The sequence below is a fragment of the Scylla paramamosain genome, chromosome 9 (assembly GCF_035594125.1).
Source record: "Scylla paramamosain isolate STU-SP2022 chromosome 9, ASM3559412v1, whole genome shotgun sequence".
Taxonomy (NCBI): Eukaryota; Metazoa; Arthropoda; class Malacostraca; order Decapoda; family Portunidae; genus Scylla; species Scylla paramamosain.
The window spans coordinates 9,822,501-9,845,000 of NC_087159.1; the positions used below are offsets into that span (position 1 = coordinate 9,822,501).

Genomic DNA, 22,500 nt, shown 5'->3' on the forward strand with positions numbered 1-22,500 from the left:
CATGAAGCTCAATGGACAAACGTCAGTCCAGATAATGATTCATTTCTCTTAGTCTTTTCATCCTCTTCTTTGTTAGTGTGAACTTTCCATGAGCTCTTTTTAACTCAATATTATCTTCTTTTTTTCTCTTTCTTTTCTTGTCCCCTTCTCTCCAGAACATGAAACTAAAAAAAACTGAAAAGATTAAATCCAGATGCCGTCATTTTTATTAGTTTGTCAATCTTTTCCTTGCTAATTTTAACCTCTCATTACTTCTTTTATAATTCCCCGTTCTTTTCTATTTTTACATTACTCTTTCTTCATAGAAAACGGAGATATAATTAAATGTGTAAGTGGTGACTCAGTTTTTTGTCGATTATAAATTTCTTTAACTATTATAACCTTCCATTACGTCTTTTATAACCCCACACTTTCATCCTTTCCTTATACTCCTTCCCCCTAGAACATGGAATTCAAGGGACAAATGGTGGAGTGTCCAGAGAGCGATTCGATTCTGTTCGTAGGATCACCTCTCCTAGACGGCCTCAGCGGTCTCACCTCCTGCGGTCTCTTCCTCTCCGATATCTCCATCCACGACGCTACGAGGGACGTTATACTCGTCGGGGAGCAATCCAGAGCTCAGGTGAGAAAGGTGCGGGGGAATTACAGGAGGGAAAGGGGTCTGAAAGGGCAGGCTTAAAAGGGAGATTGGAATATTATGCTCAAAACAGGCCAAAGAGACAGGTAAAAAATGTAGTCTAGAAATAACAGGATAAAAACGATAATGAGTAAGAGTAAACTGGAAAGAAAGGTAGGCTGGAAGGACAGGCTGGAAAGAAAAAACTGGAATTAGCCTGGAAGAACAGACTAGAAATACAGGCTAAAGAGACATGCTGGAAATGTAGTAGTAGAAATAACGGGAGAAAAAACTGTAACGAGTAAGAGTAAACTGGAAAGAAATGTAGACTGGAAGGAGAGGGTGGAAGGGTAGTATAAGAGACTAAGTTGAAATGACAGGCTGAGAAAGGTAAACTAGAATGAGTAGCTGAAAGGGAAGTACGGAGGGGGAATTTGGAAAGGCAGGGTGGCAGTGAGGCTGGACGGTCAAGTTGGCAAGGAACACTGTGGGAAGGGAACGTGTGGGAGGGGGGCAGGTATATACTCGTATTCTGTGAGAGTAAGGTGACCTGGGTTTGTGCTGCGATGTGTGTGAAACGTTTGCTCGAGTGACATAATTTGTTAAGGTGACGACTGCTGGTGAGATAGAGGTTTTCCTTATATGTTAGTAGAACGTAATAACAGCAGATACAGTAGTAGTAGTAGTAGTAGTAGTAGTAGTAGTAGTGGTAGTAGTAGTTGTTGATGATGTAGTAATACGCTGAAGCAACATCAGCAACAACGGATTGTAGCAAGGAAAAACTAATGTGAACTAGACAAAAAAGCACAGGACGAAAATAACAGCCAGGAGAAAACTCTTAATGTAAACCACAGTACTTGAAAAACCAGGAAAAGCACATTGGTATTACAATTAGAGAGAGAGAGAGAGAGAGAGAGAGAGAGAGAGAGAGAGAGAGAGAGAGAGAGAGAGAGAGAGAGAGAGAGAGAGAGAGAGAGAGAGAGAGAGAGAGAGAGAGGAAGGTGAGGGAGGACGGAAAAGCCATCCCCTCCTCTCTGCCGGCCTTCAGTGTCCCCTCTTAGCCCATCTCACTAACAGGACGGTCCCTTTGTTTACCCCCCGCAGGACGGTCTGAAGCGCAGGATGGCTCAGCTGAAGGACTCTATAGAGGAGACGAATAATGCCGTTGACAAGGAAAGGGAGAAGAACGTGTCTCTCCTTCACCTTATCTTTCCTCCAGATATTGCAAAGCGGCTCTGGCTCGGTGAGTGTCATGTGTGTGTGTGTGTGTGTGTGTGTGTGTGTGTGTGTGTGTGTGTGTGTGTGTGTGTGTTTGTTTGTGTTTTGATCATCTTTCTCTCGGCGTCTGTTGGTATTTGCGGCGTCATGGTTAATTTTTTATTTACTTTGCACGTTTCTTTTTTTTTTCTTATTTTTATGTACTTAGTGCTGTTTTTTTTTTTTTTTCTTCATGTGCTCTTTCATGCGTTTTCATTCTGTTGTTATTTTATTTGTTCTCTCTTCAGTTTCCGTATCTCACTCGTGTTATTTACGTTTTTTCTCTTCGATCTGTTAGTTGTTCGGTTCACAGTAACCAGCTCGTCTTTTTGTTTCCTCTTTTGTATTCCATTGCCTCGCCATAGGGAGCTGGAGATGACATGGTGAGAGAGAGAGAGAGAGAGAGAGAGAGAGAGAGAGAGAGAGAGAGAGAGAGAGAGAGAGAGAGAGAGAGAGAGAGAGAGAGAGAGAGAGAGAGAGAGAGAGAGAGAGAGGAGAGAGAGAAGCACACCCCTAAAAAAAAAAAGATTAGCGAGCAGTAAGCAATTAGTCCACTTTTATTTCATTCTCGACATGTTTTGGTTTGACAATTTTCACATTTTTTTTATTAATATTATTTCTGGCACTCCCCCCATTTAACGTCCAGCCAGAAACCACTTTATATATTTTTCCCTCAAGCGATTATTTCTGGCCATCCCTTATTTAACTTTTAGGCGGAAACCACTTTATATTTATTCCCCACGCAGTTATTTCGGGTATTCGCCATTTCCTGTCCAAGCAGAAACCACTATATATATTTTTTTCTCAAGCGGAGGTAAGTTGTTTGGATCACGAGGGGAGGAGAGGAAACAGGACGCAGTCTATAACTTGACCAATTATAGGAGTTGTAAGTGCAGCGAGAGGGAGGGGAAAAGTTAGTGAGTGGCAGTGGTGTAGGTGTGCCGCAGGTGACCTCGATCAGGGCCTAGGTGGCTTTTCGGTACAGTCAAGTAACCTGCTGCACTTGTCTCCTTTGTCTTTACTGTTTTCCCTCCGTCCTAAGTCTTTTTGTGCTATAGTCTACGTTCAAGCTTAGTAAGACGAGATACTAGTCAGAAGAAAATGAATATAGATGTAAAAGTAGAGGATAAGTAACTGGAAATGAGTTCCGTTAGTACAAATATAATCTAAATACAATCTCTTAATGGTATCAAGAATAAAAAAAATAAATTAAAATTAAACTGTCATGGTACGGAAAAAAACTGAATTCTTCTGATCTGCTAAGAATATATCAGGTTTTGTAAGCAGATCTGTCGGCAGATCAGAAGACTAAACACTGAGGGAAAGACACTAAACACAATGGCAGTGATTGAGGCGTCTCATCTTGCTGTTGACCACTGCTCGACTCTCGCCCTGAAGTTTGCGAGTTTGATACTGACTCATGACAGTTTCTGGGAAACCTTAGTGGGTGTCCTGTGGCCTTATTGTTGCGGCCGTCAGCTTCCAAACCGGTGTGTTCAGGATGAGGCGCATCTTCCCGCCTCCCTTCTGTGCCAGTTGCAATGAATAAATCTAAAGGAATTTTACGTCACAATATAAAAGTTTTAAAGCATACATAATAGCAGTAATAGAATTATTATCATGAGATTTCCCAGACAGATTACTATTGCATTCTATATATCAACAAAGCTAATGGAATTTCAAGCCACCAAATAAGAGTTTTAATATCAAATAGTAAATGTGAGACAGTGGCTAGGTTGTTTTCTAATGTATAAATCCTTAATTCACTGCTCCTGTTTATGTTTGTGGATGTGATATGTTAAGTGGTAATGATTACAAATTACTGCTACCTTTTGATTAATGATAACGGATATTTACCTGTTCAGGGACACCCATTCTCATTAAGTGTAATTATTGGCTCCTTTCGTCTTTCCTTCAGGTAAGTGGGAGGTGAGGCAATTAGCAATTAGTCTCTGTTTATTCTCCTTATGGACGACGATCTGTTAACGACTCCCTTTGTTTCCTCCCTCTCTCCATCCCACCTCTTTTCTCCCTCCCTCCCTCCCTCCTTCCATACCTGTACCCTCCACTTTTCCTCTCTTCTCTTTCCCAATCTCAATCACTTTATAATCGTATCTCGTACTCTATCTCCTCCACTTCGATATTTTCCTCTTTCATTTTTCCATTTTCATTCTGTTGTCATTTTTCGTTCCCGTTCTCTACTCTTTCTCCTCACCTTCCTTTTCCCCACTCCCCCACCGCTTTCTCTGCGTCCTTCTCCTCCGCCTCCACCTCCTCCTTCTCGGCCTCCGCCTCCACCTCTTCCTTCTCCTCCTCCTTCTCCTCCTCTTCCATTATATCATATATTTTTTTTCAATTTCCTTCTCTTTGTCGCTAACACTATCTTTTCACTGTGCCTTTGTCTTTTACTTTTTCTTTATCCCGCTTACTACCACCATCGCCACCTCCACCACCACCACCACCACCACCACCACCACCACCACCACCAACAACAACTCCGGGATATTTTCTGTAACTCCTTTCCTTTCATCTCGAATTCCCCACCCGTGTTATTTTTTCTCTTTTACCTTTCTCCACTAACCCTCTTCGTTTTTTTCTCCTTTCCTGCTCATCTACCTTCTTTTTCTTCTTTCTTTTGGCTCCTGTTTAATTTCCTCCTTTTACTCTCGCTTGTTCGCTCCTCCTCCTCCTCCTCCTCCTCCTCCTCCTCCTTTCATGTTCATATATCTCCCACTTTAATTTTGTCTTCTTTATTTTCTTGGTCTTTCTTTGCTAATTACGTTCGCTTGTTCTCATTCATCGTTGTCCTCTCTCCTCCTCCTCCTCCTCCTCCTCCTCCTCCTCCTCCTCCTCCTCCTCCTCCTCCTCCTCTTTCTCCTCCTCTTTCTCCTCTTCCTCACCTCATATCGTAACTTTCGTATTTTTCTCTCGTTTTCTTTACTTACTTTGCTATTTCCTTTCTTTTGATCTTATTTTTCGTCCTTTTACTTTCTACCTCCTCCTCCTCCTTCTCCTCCTCCTCTTTCTTCTTTTCTTTGCCCTTCCCCTTCTCCTCTGCAGGTGAAGTGATCCAGGCAGAGAAACACGACGAGGTGACAATGCTGTTCAGTGACATCGTGGGCTTCACCTCCATCTGCGCCACCGCCACGCCCATCATGGTCATCAACATGCTGCAGAACCTCTACACCCAGTTCGACGCCTTCTGTGGCCAGCTGGACGTGTACAAGGTGTGTGTGTGTGTGTGTGTGTGTGTGTGTGTGTGTGTGTGTGTGTGGTTGGTAAGAGTGAGGATTGAAGGTAACTTAATCATTAAAATAAGAGTGAGTGAGTAAGTGAAAGGGAGAGACAGAGAGAGAGAGAGAGAGAGGAGAGAGAGAGAGAGAGAGAGAGAGAGAGAGAGAGAGAGAGAGAGAGAGAGAGATAGAGAGAGAGAAAGAGAGAGTGGTCAGAAGTGTCGCAAATCGAATTATGTTAGACTTTAATGTCATAAATCTTTCACCCTCATTCTTTTACTCTTCCCTTTTTTTCCTCCTCCTCCTCCTCCTCCTCCTCCTCCTCCTCCTCCTCCTCCTCCTCCTCCTGCTCTTCCTCCTCCTCCTCCTCTTCCTTCTTTCCTACCTCCTCTTCCACATCCTCCCCTCGCAGGTGGAGACTATTGGAGACGCGTACTGTGTGGCTGGCAACCTCCACCGACGCAGCTCGTGGCACGCCCATCAAGTGGCGTGGATGGCGCTCAAAATGATGTACTCCTGCACCTCCCACACCACGCACGACGGCCAGCCTATCCAGATGCGCATAGGCCTACACACAGGGCCGGTGCTGGCGGGTGTGGTTGGGACTGCCATGCCACGCTACTGCATGTTTGGCTCCAATGTTACCATCGCCAATCAGTTTGAGTCCACCTCTGAGCCGCTACGAATCCACATCAGCCCGACCACCCACAGGTAAGTACTTGGTGGGGTGTTAGTAGTAGTAATAGTAGTAGTAGTAGTAGTAGTAGTAGTAGTAGTAGTAGTGGTAGTGGTAGTAGGACTCTTATCTACTCAACTTTCTGGATGCTGCAACTAAGGTTTTTTATTCTGATTTTATATCCCTCGGTCAGCCTTCCTTAAGTGCACAAAAACACGGAGAAAAACTGATGGTGGTAGTATCAGTAGTAGTAGCATTAGCAGCAGCAATAGTAGTAGTAGTGGCGGTGGTAGTGGTACCTGCCGCTGCCGTGGGTGAACAAGACTAAAGTTGAACCGTTCACAGTGCAACGAATGGGTTTTGTGATGGTAATTTGTGTTATTCTCGAGTTGTTTGATTTTTTTTCTTTTATAATCGTTGCGCGACGTGGCGGAGGCTGACATTTATTGTGGCAAAGTTAGGGCTATGGTCTGGTTGGCGAGTGTGTGTGTGTGTGTGTGTGTGTGTGTGTGTGTGTGTTGCGGATCAATGTGGCTAGTGAGTGCATTGTGTTGACCCAGAGAGAGAGAGAGAGAGAGAGAGAGAGAGAGAGAGAGAGAGAGAGAGAGAGAGAGAGAGAGAGAGAGAGAGAGAGAGAGAGAGAGAGAGAGACTTACAAAAATAAACTTTAACCTACAAAGGAACAAAACCACCACCACCAACACCACCACCACCACATCCTTAAAACCACAGGTAATCAAACTTAGTTAATCCATCCCTCTTTGCTCCGCCACCTGCCCCGAGCAATAATAATTAGCTGGAAATTAATCTGGCCACAACTTTCCGCTGCACCGTCGCCTGCGAATCCATTGGGACGAATTTCTGAATTTCCCGTTATGGCAGCCAAGCCAATGCCGGGGTGGAGGGTTGGAACATGAGAAAAAGTGAAAGAGAGAAATAGACTCGTTGGAGAGAAAGCAGATGGAATAAAGGGAGAAAGTTTTAGAAGAGATAGAGTGTTTGGAGGGAAGAGAGGAGGGGTAAGAGAGGAGGGGGAGAGAGAAAGAGATAAACTGGTAGGAAGGAAAGGAGATGGGGTAAGGATGGAAAGTTGGAAAGACTGTTTGGAGGGAAAGAGAGATAGGAAAAAGTGAAAATATTGGCTGAGGAATAAACTAGCTGGAGAAAAAGGAGAAATTATGGTAATAATGGTGGGAGGAAAATGAGAAGGGGGAAGGGAAAAAGGTGAGAGATAAAGACTAGTAGGAGAGAAAAGAGATGGAATAAAGAAGGAAAGTCAGGTATGTTAGGGAGTGTTTGGAGAGAAAAAGAGATGGGGAAAGATGAAAACGTGGAATGAATAAACTACTAAGAGGGAAAGCAGAAGAGATAAAGGGAAAAGTTACGTAAAGGAGAGGGTATTTGGAGAGAAAAGAGACGTGATGAACAGGAAAGTTAGGGAAGGGAGGCAGTATCTTGAGGGAAAAATAAACTAAACATAGGAAAAGTAAAAGGAATAGATTGATAGACTGGTAGGAGAGAAAAAAAAATGGGATGAAGGAGAAAGTTATAATAGGAAAAGAGCATCTGAAGGTAAAAAAAAGATGGGGAAACAGTTCTGGAGGAAAAGGCGTCTGAGGGGAAATGTGAATCGGCAAAGGAGAAAGATAGAGAAAAATAGACTGTTTTGAGAGAGAGTAGACAAGATAAGGGGGAGAGTGTGGGAAGGGAGGAAGTGCTTGAAGGGAATGAGATGTTGCAAAGGGGGAAAATTAAGGGAGTTAAAAAGTGTTTGGAGGGAAAAAAAAAAAGACACTTCGAGAAAGATCAAAATAAGGGAGAAATAGACTGACTGGAGAGGAAAAACACGGGATAAGGCAGAAGTTGAGTGAAGGATGGAGAGTTTGGAGGGAAAAAGAGACTGAAGAGTTGAACCTGAAGTTGGAGGAGGGACTGGTTGGGTGGAAAAAGAAGAGACAGACCAAGGGAAAAGTTGGTGGGAGATGTAGAGAGTCTTTGGAGGGGAGGAAAGTCAGACGGATGGACTGGTTGGAGAAAAAAATGAGAGAGGGACTGATTGGAGGGAAAAGAGACAGGACAAGGAGAATAGCCGGAGGAGGGAAGGGATGACACAGGGGAAAATGAGGGAAGGAGGAGACTGGGCGGAGGGGAAAAAAAGACGAAACAAAGGAAAAAAAGGCTAGGAAGAGATTGGATGGAAGGAAAAAAGAGAAGGGCAAAGTAAAAAGTTAGGGGAGAGACTGGGCAGAAGAAGAGGAGGAAAAATGGGCGAAGAGAAATTTTAGAGAGCGGGAAAAGAGACAATAAGTTGGAAGAGAGAGAGAGAGAGAGAGAGAGAGAGAGAGAGAGAGAGAGAGAGAGAGAGAGAGAGAGAGAGAGAGAGAGAGGAAGGAAAAGAGACGAAAATAAAGGAAAAGTGCGAAAATTAATACGGGAAAGAGAGACGACAGAAAAAAAGAAACGAAGGAAGAAGAAAAGGAAAGTTATGAGGAAGAAAAATAGAAGAGACATGAGGAAAAATGATGAAAGGTCCTTGAGAAGTAGAGAGAGAGAGAGAGAGAGAGAGAGAGAGAGAGAGAGAGAGAGAGAGAGAGAGAGAGAGAGAGAGAGAGAGAGAGAGAGAGAGAGAATATTGGGCAGTTGTAGCGTTGGATTGGAAGTAAGAGTAGTTAGTGTTGTTGAAGGAGAGAGGGAAGGGAAGGGAACGGAAGGGAGAGGGGAGGAGAAACAGAGAAAGGAAAAAAAGGAAATGGAGAGAAGGAGAGGAAGAGAAAAGAAGAAGAATGAAGAGGTTAGCATGTAGAAAGTTCGTGAGTGGAGAGGAAAGAGTAAAGGAAAGGGAAACGAGAGAAGAAAGAGGAGAAGGAGAAAAACAGAGAGAGAGAGAGAGAGAGAGAGAGAGAGAGAGAGAGAGAGAGAGAGAGAGAGAGAGAGAGAGAGAGAGAGAGGAAGACTGCGACGAGAGGAAGGGGAGAGGAAAGTTGTGGGAGGAAGATGAAAGAAAGGGAGAGGGGACGAGGGAAGGAGAGCTAGAGGGAGGTAGTGAGAGGAAAGGAGGAGAGGAGGAGGAAGTGGAGGGAGGGGGAAAGTTCAGAGGGATGTGGTGGGAGGAGAGGAAAATGAAAGGGAGAGGGGACGAGAGACGGAGAGCTAGAGAGAGGTAGTGGGAGGAGAAAAGGAGGAGGAGGAGGAGGAGTAGGAGTAGGAGGAGGAGGAGGAGGAGAGGCAGAGTTTCATGTCCATTTGCATTGTTGCGCCAGAAAGGTGATCCTGGCCTTGATTGCTCTAATTGCACCTAAACTGGGAACTGTGTGCGTGCAAAGAGCCACTTCACCTCCAGGGGGTATTGGTTTGTGACACTTTTTTTTGGTATTGAGTGAGGGTGGATTAGGTTTTTAGACACGAATATACGGTGCCTCACAGACTCTCTCTCTCTCTCTCTCTCTCTCTCTCTCTCTCTCTCTCTCTCTCTCTCTCTCTCTCTCTCTCTCTCTCTCTCTCTCTCTCTCTCTCTCTCTCTCTCTCTCTCTCTCTCTCTCTCTCTCTCTCTCTCTCTCTCTCTCTCTCTCTCTCTCTCTCTCTCTGTGTTATAAATGCTACAGATCTAAACGAGTAGCACAGGGAAAACACACGCCAACAAAAGTCCGCTTATTGCTCACTAAAAAGCAGCTCTTTATCCTGATCTCCCCGACTCGTACTTGCCACCAGGAGTTGCTGCAAATGTTTATTGTGATTGGCTAAGTTTACAGACCAGGAGTTTATAATTTTACCGTCTTGCAGCACAACTTAGATTATTATTACCGAAATACCAGTACTAGAAAAGAACAATTTATCTTTTCTGAAACTGAATTCTCTCTGAACAACATAGTAACCACACCAACAAACATTTTGAAGTGCAGCGTATATATATATATATATATATATATATATATATATATATATATATATATATATATATATATATATATATATATATATATATATATGTAAATTCACAGAACTAAATACTTACATAACTTACCAACTACATTCACCACGTTAAAATATAATTTGCTCATGTTCTTAGTTGTTGCTGATGTCTGTCCTTTTACCCAGAATTGTACAAGAGGAGGTGGAAGTAGAAGTAGCGGTGCATGTAACTTTATAGAACTAAATGCTTACACACCTTACCAACCCACTTACAACACTAAAATATACTTTACTCATGTTCATAGTTGTTGCGGTTGTCGGTCCATTTACCCTGTGATATGGAAGAGGAGGTAGACGTAGTGGTGGAGGAGGCAGTGGTGGTGGAGGTAGTGGTGGTGCCTTGACTGCCATGCAAGGTAGAACGAGGCAGGGACGGTGGAAACTGTAATGGGGCGCGGTTTAGGAGGTGTTGCTGAGTTGAGGAAGGGTGCTAGGGAGGTGTGTGAAGCGCACGAGGCGGAATGAGATCGGGATGTACGAGAAGGTAGGAAAGTGCCGGGTAGAGGAAGCGTGGGAGGGAGCGAGTGTGGAGAGGCGAGGCCAGGGGAGGCAACGGGAGGCGAGGAGGGTCAGGCAGGTGCGGTGTGAGGATTTCAACCAACGTGTTCTCCCGAAACTACCTGATGAGATGCAGGTGTTGGGAGCGTGGAGATGAGATGAGTGGGAGGAAAGATGAGAGAGAGAGAGAGAGAGAGAGAGAGAGAGAGAGAGAGAGAGAGAGAGAGAGAGAGAGAGAGAGAGATGAAAGAAGAAAGAGTCAAGAAAGAGGGAAGTAGTGGAGGGAGAAAATAAGAGAGGATGGCTGGGTTAAGGGAAGTAGTCAAAAGAGTATAACAAGACTGAGGAAGAAAGAGACGAGAAAGAGGGAAGGATTAAAGAGAGGAAGGAAGGAAGCAAAGATCTTCACACTAAAGCTGAAAGAAATACACTGATTAAGAATTAGCAATGAAGGAAAGAGACAGACAGACATACAGACACAAAGAGAAAGACAAGTAAGCAGACGAGACAAGCACAGAAATAGAAGCACAGAGAAAGACATGCACAAAAAGGAGGCAGAATTAAAACCAGCGAGTGCCAGGAGTGAGTGGAGTGTGGGAGTACGGTGAAAACTAAGGGGGGAAAAAAAAAGAGGCAATATACAGAGGAAATCTTTACATTCAGTGTGTGTCATTCATTTCCATTAGTCTTTCATCACCCTCCTTCATTTCCTCCCTTCCATCCTGCTTTTCTCTTTACCCCATAAATTAACATTCTTCTTTTTCACTTCCCAACTTTTTCTTCCTCCTTTTGCCTTTTTCCCATTAAAACTCAAGGTTTCTTTATTCCCTTTTCTTTTCGTTTTTAAGACTCATCTTCTCATCAAATCTATCACCTCTCCTTCATTTACTGCGTCCTTTTCCCTCGTCCCCCTGTCATTCTTTTCTTGCTTCCCTTCCCTTTTCCTTACTTTCTAGATCTCTTCTTGTCTGTCATCGCTCACCCCTCTCCCTATTTTCTATTCCTTCGTTCTCCCTTTCACCGTTTGAGGAAGGAAACAAGGAGATGAAAGGAAAAAAAGAAATGTAAAGGTTTTGACGGTGAATATGAATAGTTTAGGTAATGGAGAGAGGAAAGAAAGGATGGAGGGAGGAATGCAGTAGACAATGGAAGAAGGAAACCTGAATATAAAGGAAAGGAAGGAGGCAAGGGTTGGTGTTGGGGATGAGAATAAGAACGATAGGCGTGGACGAGGAAAGGACGGGAGATGAATTGAATATAGGAGAGACAGAAAGGAAGGATGGGAGAGAGAGAGAGAGAGAGAGAGAGAGAGAGAGAGAGAGAGAGAGAGAGAGAGAGAGAGAGAGAGAGAGAGAGAGAGAGGTGGGAGGGGAGGTGGAAATGAATGGGCTGGAGTGACGAGTTAACAAAGGTGTCTGTGTGTGTGTGTGTGTGTGCGTGTGTGCGTGTATCACTGAGTACCATCGATGTAATGGTGAAAAGTATGTTTTTTGTGTTCGGTTAATTTGTTGGCAACCTTATCGGCTGAAAATGCGCATATTACATATTAACTTATATACTATGACTTATGTCTACATTAACCTTAAGAAAGTACCTTACAAAGAGAGAGTATGGCTGTCACTTGGCGCCGACCAACCTAGAGAGCCAGGCGCGGGATGATCAGGCCACCCCGTGTACTCGTATTTTTCAGGTGTTTGCTTGCTTCTCATCCCTTAGCAGCGGGTCACAGCTCCAGATTTACATCAGCCTGGTACCGAATCACTGCTAGGTGAACAGGGGCTACATCTGACTTTTGACCTGGCTCGGGAATCAAACTCGGGCCCTCCTGATTCTGAATCGGGGCTTTAACCACTGCGCCACTATGTCATGTGTGTGTGTGTGTGTGTGTGTGTGTGTGTGTGTGTGTAAGTTTATCTATGTCTGTGTGCCTGACTCGCCGTGGGGTGGTCAGTTTAGATGTATATATTTTTTAATCTATTTATTTATTCTTTATTCATTCATCTCTCTCTCTCTCTCTCTCTCTCTCTCTCTCTCTCTCTCTCTCTCTCTCTCTCTCTCTCTCTCTCTCTCTCTCTCTCTCTCTCTCTCTCTCTCTCTCTCTCTCTCTCTCTCTCTATCATTACTCCTCTCGCGCTGGTAAAGAGTTGCAAGTCCACGCAAAAATTTCCTTTGTGAGGGAACAAGAGCTATACTATTTTTGAGCACTTTTCAGGTGTCTGGTTTGTCTTCGTCAGGGAACAGAAAAATGTGGATCGGTGTATGAAAAGAAGAATGGAATACTATTAATAGATAAAATAAGAGAGAGAGAGAGAGAGAGAGAGAGAGAGAGAGAGAGAGAGAGAGAGAGAGAGAGAGAGAGAGAGAGAGAGAGAGAGAGAGAGAGAGAGAGAGAGAGAGTTATGCACGTACAGAGATACAGATAAAAACAAACGCCCACACACACACACGCACGCACACACACACACACACACACACACACACACACACACACACACACACACACACACACACACACACACACACACACACACACACACACACACACACACACACACACACACACACACACACACACACACACACACACACACACACACACACACCGCTATTTCATTCCCACGAACATTCATGTCAGTCTGGTCACTTATGTAGTCGCCTACATACGTAATACCTTTGTAATTATGCCTTCCTACATATGCACCCGTGGCTGCTGCATGGCCAGCGTGCAGGGGTGTGCGTGGCGGCGCAGGGCTCCTGTGGGTCACGCTGGCTGCTTAACCCTTTTCAGGACCGTATTAGTCTCATCCTAATCTGATATCACTAGAGGATTGTAGTAATTTTATAATGTTGCCCTTCGTAATCAATGAGTTAAAAATCCTCTCGTAATTCAGCCATTACTGTTTTGTATTTATTTAATCATATGTTATTGTGACATTTTCAAATTCAATCCCGTCACTTACTGCCGCGCCACGTTGCTGCACTGCACACAGACAAAGAACTGTGAGGTGCTATTTAATACGTGAAAGCTGTTCTGCTGCTTTTTTTACCAATTTGCGTGGTACATGCCGTATTTGAAGGCTGTGTTAGAATGTTATATTTTCCTCTTCTTTTTAGTAATTAAATTGAATCCTCAGGCTGTCATCTCGCTTACTTTCTCTTCAGTGACATTGCTGCAAGATCAAATGCCAGCCCGCGGTGCGAACGGTCGAGCGGCAATATTGTAAACGTAAAGTGCTCCATTTCTAGGGGAAAAAATGAGCAATATAAATGTTTTTTTATATAGCAATTCCTGTACACTGATACTCGCCAAATTGTTCTTAGTGTGTGAAAATGGCACTAACAGAGGAACAATAATTACATGACAGATGTCGCTTCATTTCCTCGAAACTAAGTGAGTGCCAACGGAACCTTCAAGCAGGACGCTCGTCTGCTGTGAGTGGATGAGCGATGCTCGGCAGGATTTAATGAAATTATATTCATTAATGTGTTCTCGCAGGAGAGCCTCAAGGACGCTTACCTTTATCAGACTTAAAATATAAATAAACAACGCTTTCCACTTCAAAATAATCCAACTTATCTTTGAGAAAATATTACAATTATCAAGGCAACTTTATTGAGGTAAACTTACTAACCTTGTTGGACCAAGAAACTCTAAAAGGCTAATCTTTTCACTAAGGACAAAAAAAAAAAAAAAACGTAATCATCTTACAGCAAAGGTGAAAAAGGCAAGGTCAACAAAAACAAAATTTTGAAAAAAAGAAGAAAAGATGCATTCCGCTAAACTCGCCTCTGTTAATGAAATAGAGAATGGAAAACTCGGTCAGTTAATTTTTTAAGACATCTTGATATTTCCCTCCCGAAGAAAGCATAGAAAGATGTTTAAGAAAAAACTATTTTAAAAATCAGACTAGGCAGAGCTTACTGGTAACAACCGGGATTAATAATAATTGATGTTTGAAATAACAAGGTTGGATATACTATACTTTATATATGATTGTGTGTAACAACCTTCTTTATTTCCTTCCACGGATGATTTTTTCTTTTCTATGCTGGCGGCGGACAAGCATCCAGTACTTAAGGGACGGAGAAGTGATGGGGAAGAATAATTTTACCAAGAATGCCTTAGAAGCAGATGAAGTGTCATATTCCTATTACATGTGGCAGCGAACAGTTCTATAACTTATTGTGTAAAGGGAGAGTTGATTAAGCGTTAATAAAAACAGAAGGTTGTGTCTTGGTTATACTCCAGACACTGAGCTTTAAGGCGCTACATTCCATCGATTTCTCCTTTCAGTATTGGGAGAAAATAATGGAAGGTTTCTAAATTGAACTTTGAACGGCACCTCATTGTAAAGCAGTGCACCGGCTGATGTCCATCATAGAATGTATATATTTACTTAACGTTAATACGAGTAAGCCCGCGTATCATGCACTGGTTCAGTCCATCCTGCATTTGTGTCAATGATTTTGTAATGTGCATGAATTATTCTGCACATTGGTGATGCGGCGCTCCTCCCTGTCCACGCGGGCTTTGAGGCTCCACACTTTTTTAGATGCAACACTTAGTCCGTGAGTTTCATTGATAAGGTTTTCTTGTGCGCCATCAGTCTCTTAATTCCGCTTCCGCCCAAATGGTGAACCGAGAGGACATGATGTAAGCAAAGCGCATTCAGTGTTTGGGTGAGTTTGTTGTTCACAAGCAACGGTGAGAGTTCTAATTTATTACTGGCACCTGGGTGCTTATTTTATGTTCCCTAGGCAATGGAATATTATAAATTTTAATTCTTTATCACGCCTTTGATGACGTGGCCAGATTTATTATGTAATTACTTTACGGCTCATGTTGCCTCCCTATCCCGCGCTGGGCTAGGGTGAGGCTGGTGGCGGCATTAGTGGTGCGCCTCCACACACCGCCACCCTCACCACTCACCTCGCTGCCATCTTACACTGCTCTCTCTCTCTCTCTCTCTCTCTCTCTCTCTCTCTCTCTCTCTCTCTCTCTCTCTCTCTCTCTCTCTCTCTCGTTATTTGTGGTCGGATGAGAGGGTAAAGGCAGGGTTAAAGGCATGTTAGGGGAGATAACCGTGAGGTATCGCCGGGAGAAGCAACTTGGATGAAATTTATGGCAAACAGCTGGAATTTATACCGGCTGCCTCTCGATCCTCTGTGCTCCATCTGTCACGCCGCGACACTCCCGCTGCTGTTCGTGGTGACTCGGCGCTGCTCAAAGGACTGGGAATAAGAACAAATCCTTTCACATCCTGATATCAATATATTTATGTTCCTCCACATCTTAATATAAATGCACTTCAGTATTTATATGTATTTTATATCACTGTATTTAATTTCTACTTCGCATTTAATCAATGTAGCTCATGTCTGGCATTTCATAATATTAACATACTTCAACTCTTAAATGTTTATATATTCTAGCACTTAAACTTTTCTCGCGATGATATCAATACACTTCAACTTTTTTTGTTTTTTGACATTATATCAGTTCATTTCCTCCCTGCTACGTCATAACATTTGCGCACTTCAACTCCTTCACGTCATGATATCAATACACTTTATCTGTGCCAAATTTTAATATTGGCGCACTTCAACTTTTTCTTTTCCTCTTAATATGAACTCACTTCCTTCCACGTCATAACACGAACACTTTTTTCTTTTCACATTAACATAAACTTTTCATATCTAAACATCATCACACTTCACCATGTCACAACATAAACGCACATCAACTCTTCCACTTCACAGTATCAACCAACATCCGTTATTCCACCTGCAACCACCGCACCTCATCACCACGCCATATCAACAAAATTTAGCTCTTCCAAACTTTTTTCCTCTCCTGCAGGATTCTCGCCGCGACCCCTGGCTGGTCCTTCACGCCGAGGGACCGAGACTGTTTGCCCAAGAACTTCCCCGCAGAGGAGACCGGTATCCCTTGGTTCCTGGACGCCTATTACTTCGGGGACCTGCCCTCGGACACGTCGCTCCCTGAACACATAGACGCGGCCATGAGAGCCCTCTCGCTGGAACCTTCCTGAGGAGCTCCTGAGGGCGTCTAGGATTATGTAGGTGGAGGAATGACTGGGTGCTGGGAGACATAGTGAAGGATGAAGGATCTGCACTGGACGTGTGTGTGAGTGTGTTTGTGTGTGTGTGTGTGTGTGTGTGTGTGTGTGTGTGTGTGTGTGTGTGTGTGTGTGTGTGTGTGTGTGTGTGTGTGTGTGTGTGTGTTTAGGCAGTCAAATATGTATATGTGTATTATTACTAAGCCAGGCGAACAGACAGGCAACTGTGATCGTGAGGTCAGGTGTGTGTTAAGGTTTAGATAATAGCAGGTTTGTGAAGATTGCATATGTGTGTGTGTGTGTGTGTGTGTGTGTGTGTGTGTGTGTGTGTGTGAGTATGATGGCTGGGCGACGTTGATAGAAATAATGAAAATCTAAAAAACTTAAAAAGAAAAGTATATATACATAATTATATTCTTGTACATACCGTCGCTCTTATTCTGAACTATTTTAATATAATAATTTGTATATTAAAGCCTTTGCTATGTAGGATATACACAAAATAATATATAAATATATATATATACACACACACCTAGAGAGAGAGAAAATAATATAATATAGCTGAATTTATGTCCAAAATGACTGCTAATTCTTTGATATCTTATGAAAGCCTCTATATTTTCTTTCCTCCCGTTTATTTCAAGCGTCGTATCGTGGTATTAGAGTCGCCTCCGCCTCCCTGATCTCCGCCACGTCTCGGGCATCAGACAGACGCCATCAGGAGCATAATAAAAGCCAAACTGTCTGCCTTGTGTCTCAGTGCGAGGCGGAATACAGGGAGAGGAGTGTTGCTTCGTCTCTCTCTCTCTCTCTCTCTCTCTCTCTCTCTCTCTCTCTCTCTCTCTCTCTCTCTCTCTCTCTCTCTCTCTCTCTCTCTCTCTCTCTCTCACAGGCTATCGTAAGGAGATGATTTATTGTTACCTGTGTTTTTCCTTTATGGGTTTTTCAGGGACGAGTGTTATTGTGGTCCTCAAGAGGTTACCGGTTCTGTATTTCTCGTTTATTGATTCTCTTATAGTTTTTTTTTTCCGTGTGTGTGTGTGTGTGTGTGTGTGTGTGTGTGTGTGTGTGTGTGTGTGTGTGTGTGTGTGTGTGTGTGTGTGTGTGTGTGTGTGTGTGTGTGTGTGTGTGTGTGAGAGAGAGAGAGAGAGAGAGAGAGAGAGAGAGAGAGAGAGAGAGAGAGAGAGAGAGAGAGAGAGAGAGAGAGAGAGAGAGAGAGAGAGAGAGAGAGAGAGAGAGATGTCGTTCCTTGTCAATCATATTTACCGTATTTGTTGTTGTGTTTTACGTTGTATTTTGGTCTTCGTATAGTTAGTTTCTAGAGGTATTTTTGTATGTTTGTATGTCTTATTTATAATTCTTCTGCCTCGCGTCTCTTTCTCTTCTTCATTTTTTTTTTACTACATTTCCCGTAGTGTGTACTTACTTATACCCATGTACATAGTATCGGAACGCACAATACACAACAATATACAAAAGAGAGCTATTCCTCATCAGTAGTGCACACAACAGTAAAAAAAAAAAAGGAAATGTATTATTGATAATTTGCGCTCCTCTTCTGTTCGATAATTTCTTCTGTCAGCAAGTTATACAAAAGGAAAGGAGTGCATTATTGTTCTTATCTTCAAAAAACAGTCTGCACAGTTTTGTCGATATTTTTCCCCCATTTGCAGCACTACGTTAGCGAATGTTTTACCTCAGTAATGTTATGTTACCTCGTCTGTGTTTTATTTATACTTCTTGTTCGTCTTGGTTAAATATGACGTCAAGCTGTACTTTTGCCTGATTAGTCCTTCGTAGGTATCATCTCCCCAGTGACTGGTGCATCCGTTCGTGACGTCAGGATTCTGTTTCCACTGTTCATTGGTTTGGTTGTCAGTGTGACGTCACAGCTTCATTGCCTCCCCCGCGTGGTGGTTTAGTTACTACTTGTTATTTACATGATGGTAAAAATGTGGTTCTGAAACGTTTTGGCGCCGTACTTGGATCTCTACTACTTTTTACAGGTTCTTGTGGAACTTATCAGTGTTCTCAAGGATGTTTTTTCATGCTTCTAGTGGAAGACTGACATGAATTCTGCACCATCACTAAAAAAAAAAGTACGAGAACCTCACTAATTATCTCTGTGGTTTTCAAAATAATCTTTATGTGAGATCAAAGACTTTCGGAGTGCGCGTCAAAGTCTAACTGAAATTTTTTGTTGGCTGTAAGATCACGTGACGTCATGTTGTACTCTCATTCTTATTGATATCTTGCCAGTTAGTTGCAAGACGTCGTGCTTTAGTCTCATCCTCATTGGTAAGTGTCTGACTGGTTTCCGTGACGTGCTTTCCTCTCATCTCATTGGTAGTTTCCCTATCGGTTTCCGTGACGTTTACCTCCACGTTCTCATTCCTCAGTGGTTGCCTGTGATGTTAAGGAGATGGGAAGTACGAGTAACGGTACTAGCTCTCTTGTCAATAATCACCTTCATGGTAACGATACGCTACCATGAGAATAGTTCATACATGAGCCATAGCTATAAACCAAGTATTTATTTTTGTTTCTGTTGCTGTTGAATCATTACTAGAGGAGATAAACATGAGATTAGCTTTATTTATCACCAAAGTATTACTATTATTGCCCCTCGACTGGCTGGCATGTATATGTATAATATTGTTTTTAATAATGGTGCTTTTTTAGGGCATAAACAACTCTGAAAGCTGACAGGAAGTTCGCCACAACGCCCACCAGCTGTAGGAGCGATGCACGTCCCTCGACACAACAAGCGTAGGCCAAATTTTACGTTCTTATTACTAGTCGACAAAAAAACCTAAACAAAACTCCCGTGATATTACGATGCATTCACCGACCGTAGTACTGTATCAGGTGGTGATGCAGTTCATTCTCTCGGTGGGTAGTGAAGAAGTGTGTGTATATACTACATAAACCAAACCTTTCCTGCCCCTTCACCCCAGTCCAGGTCAGTCCCCACGTCTCCCAGTCCAGGCTAGCCTTGCCCCACAGCACACCACCTCCACCACCACCACCACCACCACCACCACCATCACCACTACCACAGTCTCCGTTCTTCAAGAGTGTGGGAAGCCTGTAGTCACGTAAATAGCTTCCTGGTGTGTGTCACGTTCCGGCAACACCTTCTAGTCATTATGTGCGTCTTGTAGCAGCTTCTACAGAGTCTACAGAAGCCTTTGCCTCTATTCCGGTCCTTCGGGCAGCTTCACCCGTAGAGAGAGTGTCGAAATATTGTAAAAAGATAACTAACTAAATAAAAGAATACTAACTTTTAAAAAATGCCGTGTTATAATGAAAGAGTTCGATCCTGTGTTCACCTTGGCCGCCTGGAAATTACTATACATACATACACAGGTGATTTAAAATAATTTCCCTTGTGAATATTTGGGGTCATTATTAACATTTTTTTTTTCAACGCCTGTGGTTCTTTCTTATTCTTGTTCTTGTTCGTCTTGTTCTTGTTCTTGTTTTTTTATTCTTATTCTTGTTCTTGTTATTGTTCTCCCTTTTCCCTTCCTCCTCTTCCTCTTCCTCTTCCTCCCATACACAAACAAAAGCACCTTACAACAGAGCGAGAGAAGAAAGGCCAAGATAGAACACAAGATCGAACGCTACGTCTACTTTTCTACGTGTATGGTGTTCCTCTTCCTCCCTTCACCAGGATATGTTTCACCAATTACTCCCTTCCCTGCCCCACCCCTCAGCTCCTAAATCCGTCACTCCCCCTTTCCCGGCACGTTTGTCTATCCGTCTCCCAGCCACTCACCTCTCCTAATATATATATATATCCATGCAAAACCCACGTCCATCCCTCTCTACCCTGACCTAATCGTTTATTTTGCCTTTCTCCTCCCTCCTTAAATTCCTCTTTCCCTCTGTTTCCTCCTCATTTCTCTCGTCTACACCTCATTTCCCCTCCCTTACTCCTACCGTATCCTCCCCCCTTTCTCGCTCCCTCACGTCTACCCGCCTCAGATTCTTGCAGTTTCATGAGGTCAAAACGATGAGATTTTTTTTATCTTGTCCCCAACTCGCTTCAGGAATTCGTTCAAGGAAAGGGAAGAGGAGGAGGAGGAGGAGGAGGAGGAAGAGGAAGAAGTGAAAAGGAGGAGGAGGAGGAAGAGAAGGGGAAAGTTAATGTATCATAATGTAAAATATGCCGCTGGAATCAATGTCTCACTTGTATATCGTGTGTTTTATTATCCTAGACAAGAGAGAGAGAGAGAGAGAGAGAGAGAGAGAGAGAGAGAGTGTGTGTGTGTGTGTGTATATTCATCCAAGTTCAGCCATCCATCTATCCCTCAATCCATCCCTCCATTCATATATATCCACAAAAAAATATGCTCCAGAGTCTATTTCAATTAACTTTTTAGAAGCCTTTTTCAATTTTCCCCCATCCTCAGCAGGTATTTACACGAAAAGAAAAGAAAAAAAAATATATTCAGCCATCCATCTATCCCTCAATCTAACCTTCATTCTTATACAAACAAACCTAAAGGCTTCGGAATCTCTTTCAATTAACTTTTTGGGAGCATTTTAAATTTTTTTCTCGTCCTCCCCTGGCATGTAAGCGAAAAGAAAAAAAAAATGCTTACATACATTTATACACACGGCAATTGCATGAATACACTAATAGAAAGTGGAGGACAAGCGTGGTCGTGAAGGTAACAAAGAGGAATAGCAATTACTGGATCCCAAGTTTAAGTCACCATTTAATCTCAATACATTTCGCTTCCACATTAATTTCTTGGCGACGAGAACACAGCTGAGTGATGAAATGTTGACAGTCCATCCATGCCTCACACACACACACACACACCGCCGCCAGTCACGCGCCGGTGAAGCGAGGCGAGTGCAGATTTAAATTTGGATTATCGCGGTCACTTTTATGGCTGTGAAAATGTTGTCATGCATATAATGTTTATTCAGAATGTGGAAAATTTGTAACGTAACTGCTTTCATTCCTAGCACATATACCCCTCTCTCTCTCTCTCTCTCTCTCTCTCTCTCTCTCTCTCTGAAAGCGTCATCACAGCAACAAAGATAAATATAAAAGTTTACCATTAAAAGGAAAACGGGAAGCACCTCTCACCAGATGGAGCTCCTGGCGGTGTTTACGCAATCAAACTGTGGTCAGTGAATTAGGTGAGGGGGCCGCGTGGTGGTGAGTGACTCGATATCTGTAATCATCTCGGTGCTCTTAATGACCACACAGTTTTGTAGTGACTTAAGGTGTTCCTGGTGCCTTGTGGAGTGACATGACCCTGACCCTAACCAACACGGAAGTGAAGGTGAGTGCTCCGTGGCTTCCTAAGTAAATATATTCGGTGTGTGTGTGTGTATGTGTGTGCGGATAGAATTTCAACACACATGGGATGGGCTTACACACACACACACACACACACACACACGGAAGAAGACAACAATAGTGGCATTTGCTGAGAGTCGGTGTAGGAAACGCATCCTCTTGAGTAATGAAGGTTCGTTTTTGTTCCTTGGAAGTGAAGCAGCTATTCGTGCTTCGCTTTGGACGTGCCGAACAAGAGAGGCCTGCGACTCATTCTGTGCCTCCTCCCTCCCCTTCCTCCTCTCCTTACTCCTCCAACCCCTTCCTCCTCTGTCTCTTCCTCTTCTTGCTCCTCGTCCTCGTCATACTGTCCTCCCTCCTCCTCCTCCTCCTCGTTCTCTTGGAATGCTCGAGAGAGAGAGAGAGAGAGAGAGAGAGAGAGAGAGAGAGAGAGAGAGAGAGAGACTTATATTTGTATGTTTATTCGGGTAAATGGCAATTAGGGAGAAAATATTAAATAATGAACAAGCGGTACACCATTTACCTTTCCGACACACACACACACACACACACACATAATGATTTGCCTTTGAAGTGTTTTCGTCCGTTCATTCGGGGACCTTCAGTGAATCATTGCGTCACCACTTGTCAGAGCACGTTGGTAAGAGCAAGAAATGTTAATTATCCAGTGATGTGCGTTGCGGGATTAATCTCGAGGTATGATGAAGGAATGTCGCGATGCCTCGTGTGCTGCTGAAAGGTGATGGCATGTGGGTGGCAAGGGATGGGCGTGGCAGCGGTGGACTGTGAAAGATTTGCTGGCAGTGAAGGCACTGATATCGTAGGGCAGGTGCAGTTGTAGTGAC

At 43.3% G+C, this 22,500-nt stretch overlaps 1 protein-coding gene and 1 long non-coding RNA gene across 4 annotated transcripts in view; both read left to right on the forward strand.

The window, feature by feature from the left end:
• Nucleotides 1-20,532, forward strand: part of LOC135103546 (head-specific guanylate cyclase-like) — an 83,566-nt gene extending 63,034 nt beyond the window's left edge. For all 3 annotated transcript variants that reach the window (XM_064009970.1, XM_064009971.1, XM_064009968.1), the window contains exons 7-11: nt 443-622; nt 1,721-1,859; nt 4,934-5,100; nt 5,519-5,817; nt 16,110-20,532. In XM_064009970.1, coding sequence (XP_063866040.1) covers nt 443-622; nt 1,721-1,859; nt 4,934-5,100; nt 5,519-5,817; nt 16,110-16,302 — 978 coding nt within the window. In that variant the 3' untranslated portion in view covers nt 16,303-20,532. The remainder of the gene's footprint in view (nt 1-442; nt 623-1,720; nt 1,860-4,933; nt 5,101-5,518; nt 5,818-16,109) is intronic.
• Nucleotides 20,533-21,447: 915 nt separating this feature from the next.
• The window catches only part of LOC135103550 (uncharacterized), a 61,954-nt gene continuing 60,901 nt past the window's right edge, over nt 21,448-22,500 (forward strand). Inside the window, exon 1 of the long non-coding RNA XR_010270108.1 lies at nt 21,448-21,638. This is a non-coding gene — a long non-coding RNA (uncharacterized LOC135103550). The remainder of the gene's footprint in view (nt 21,639-22,500) is intronic.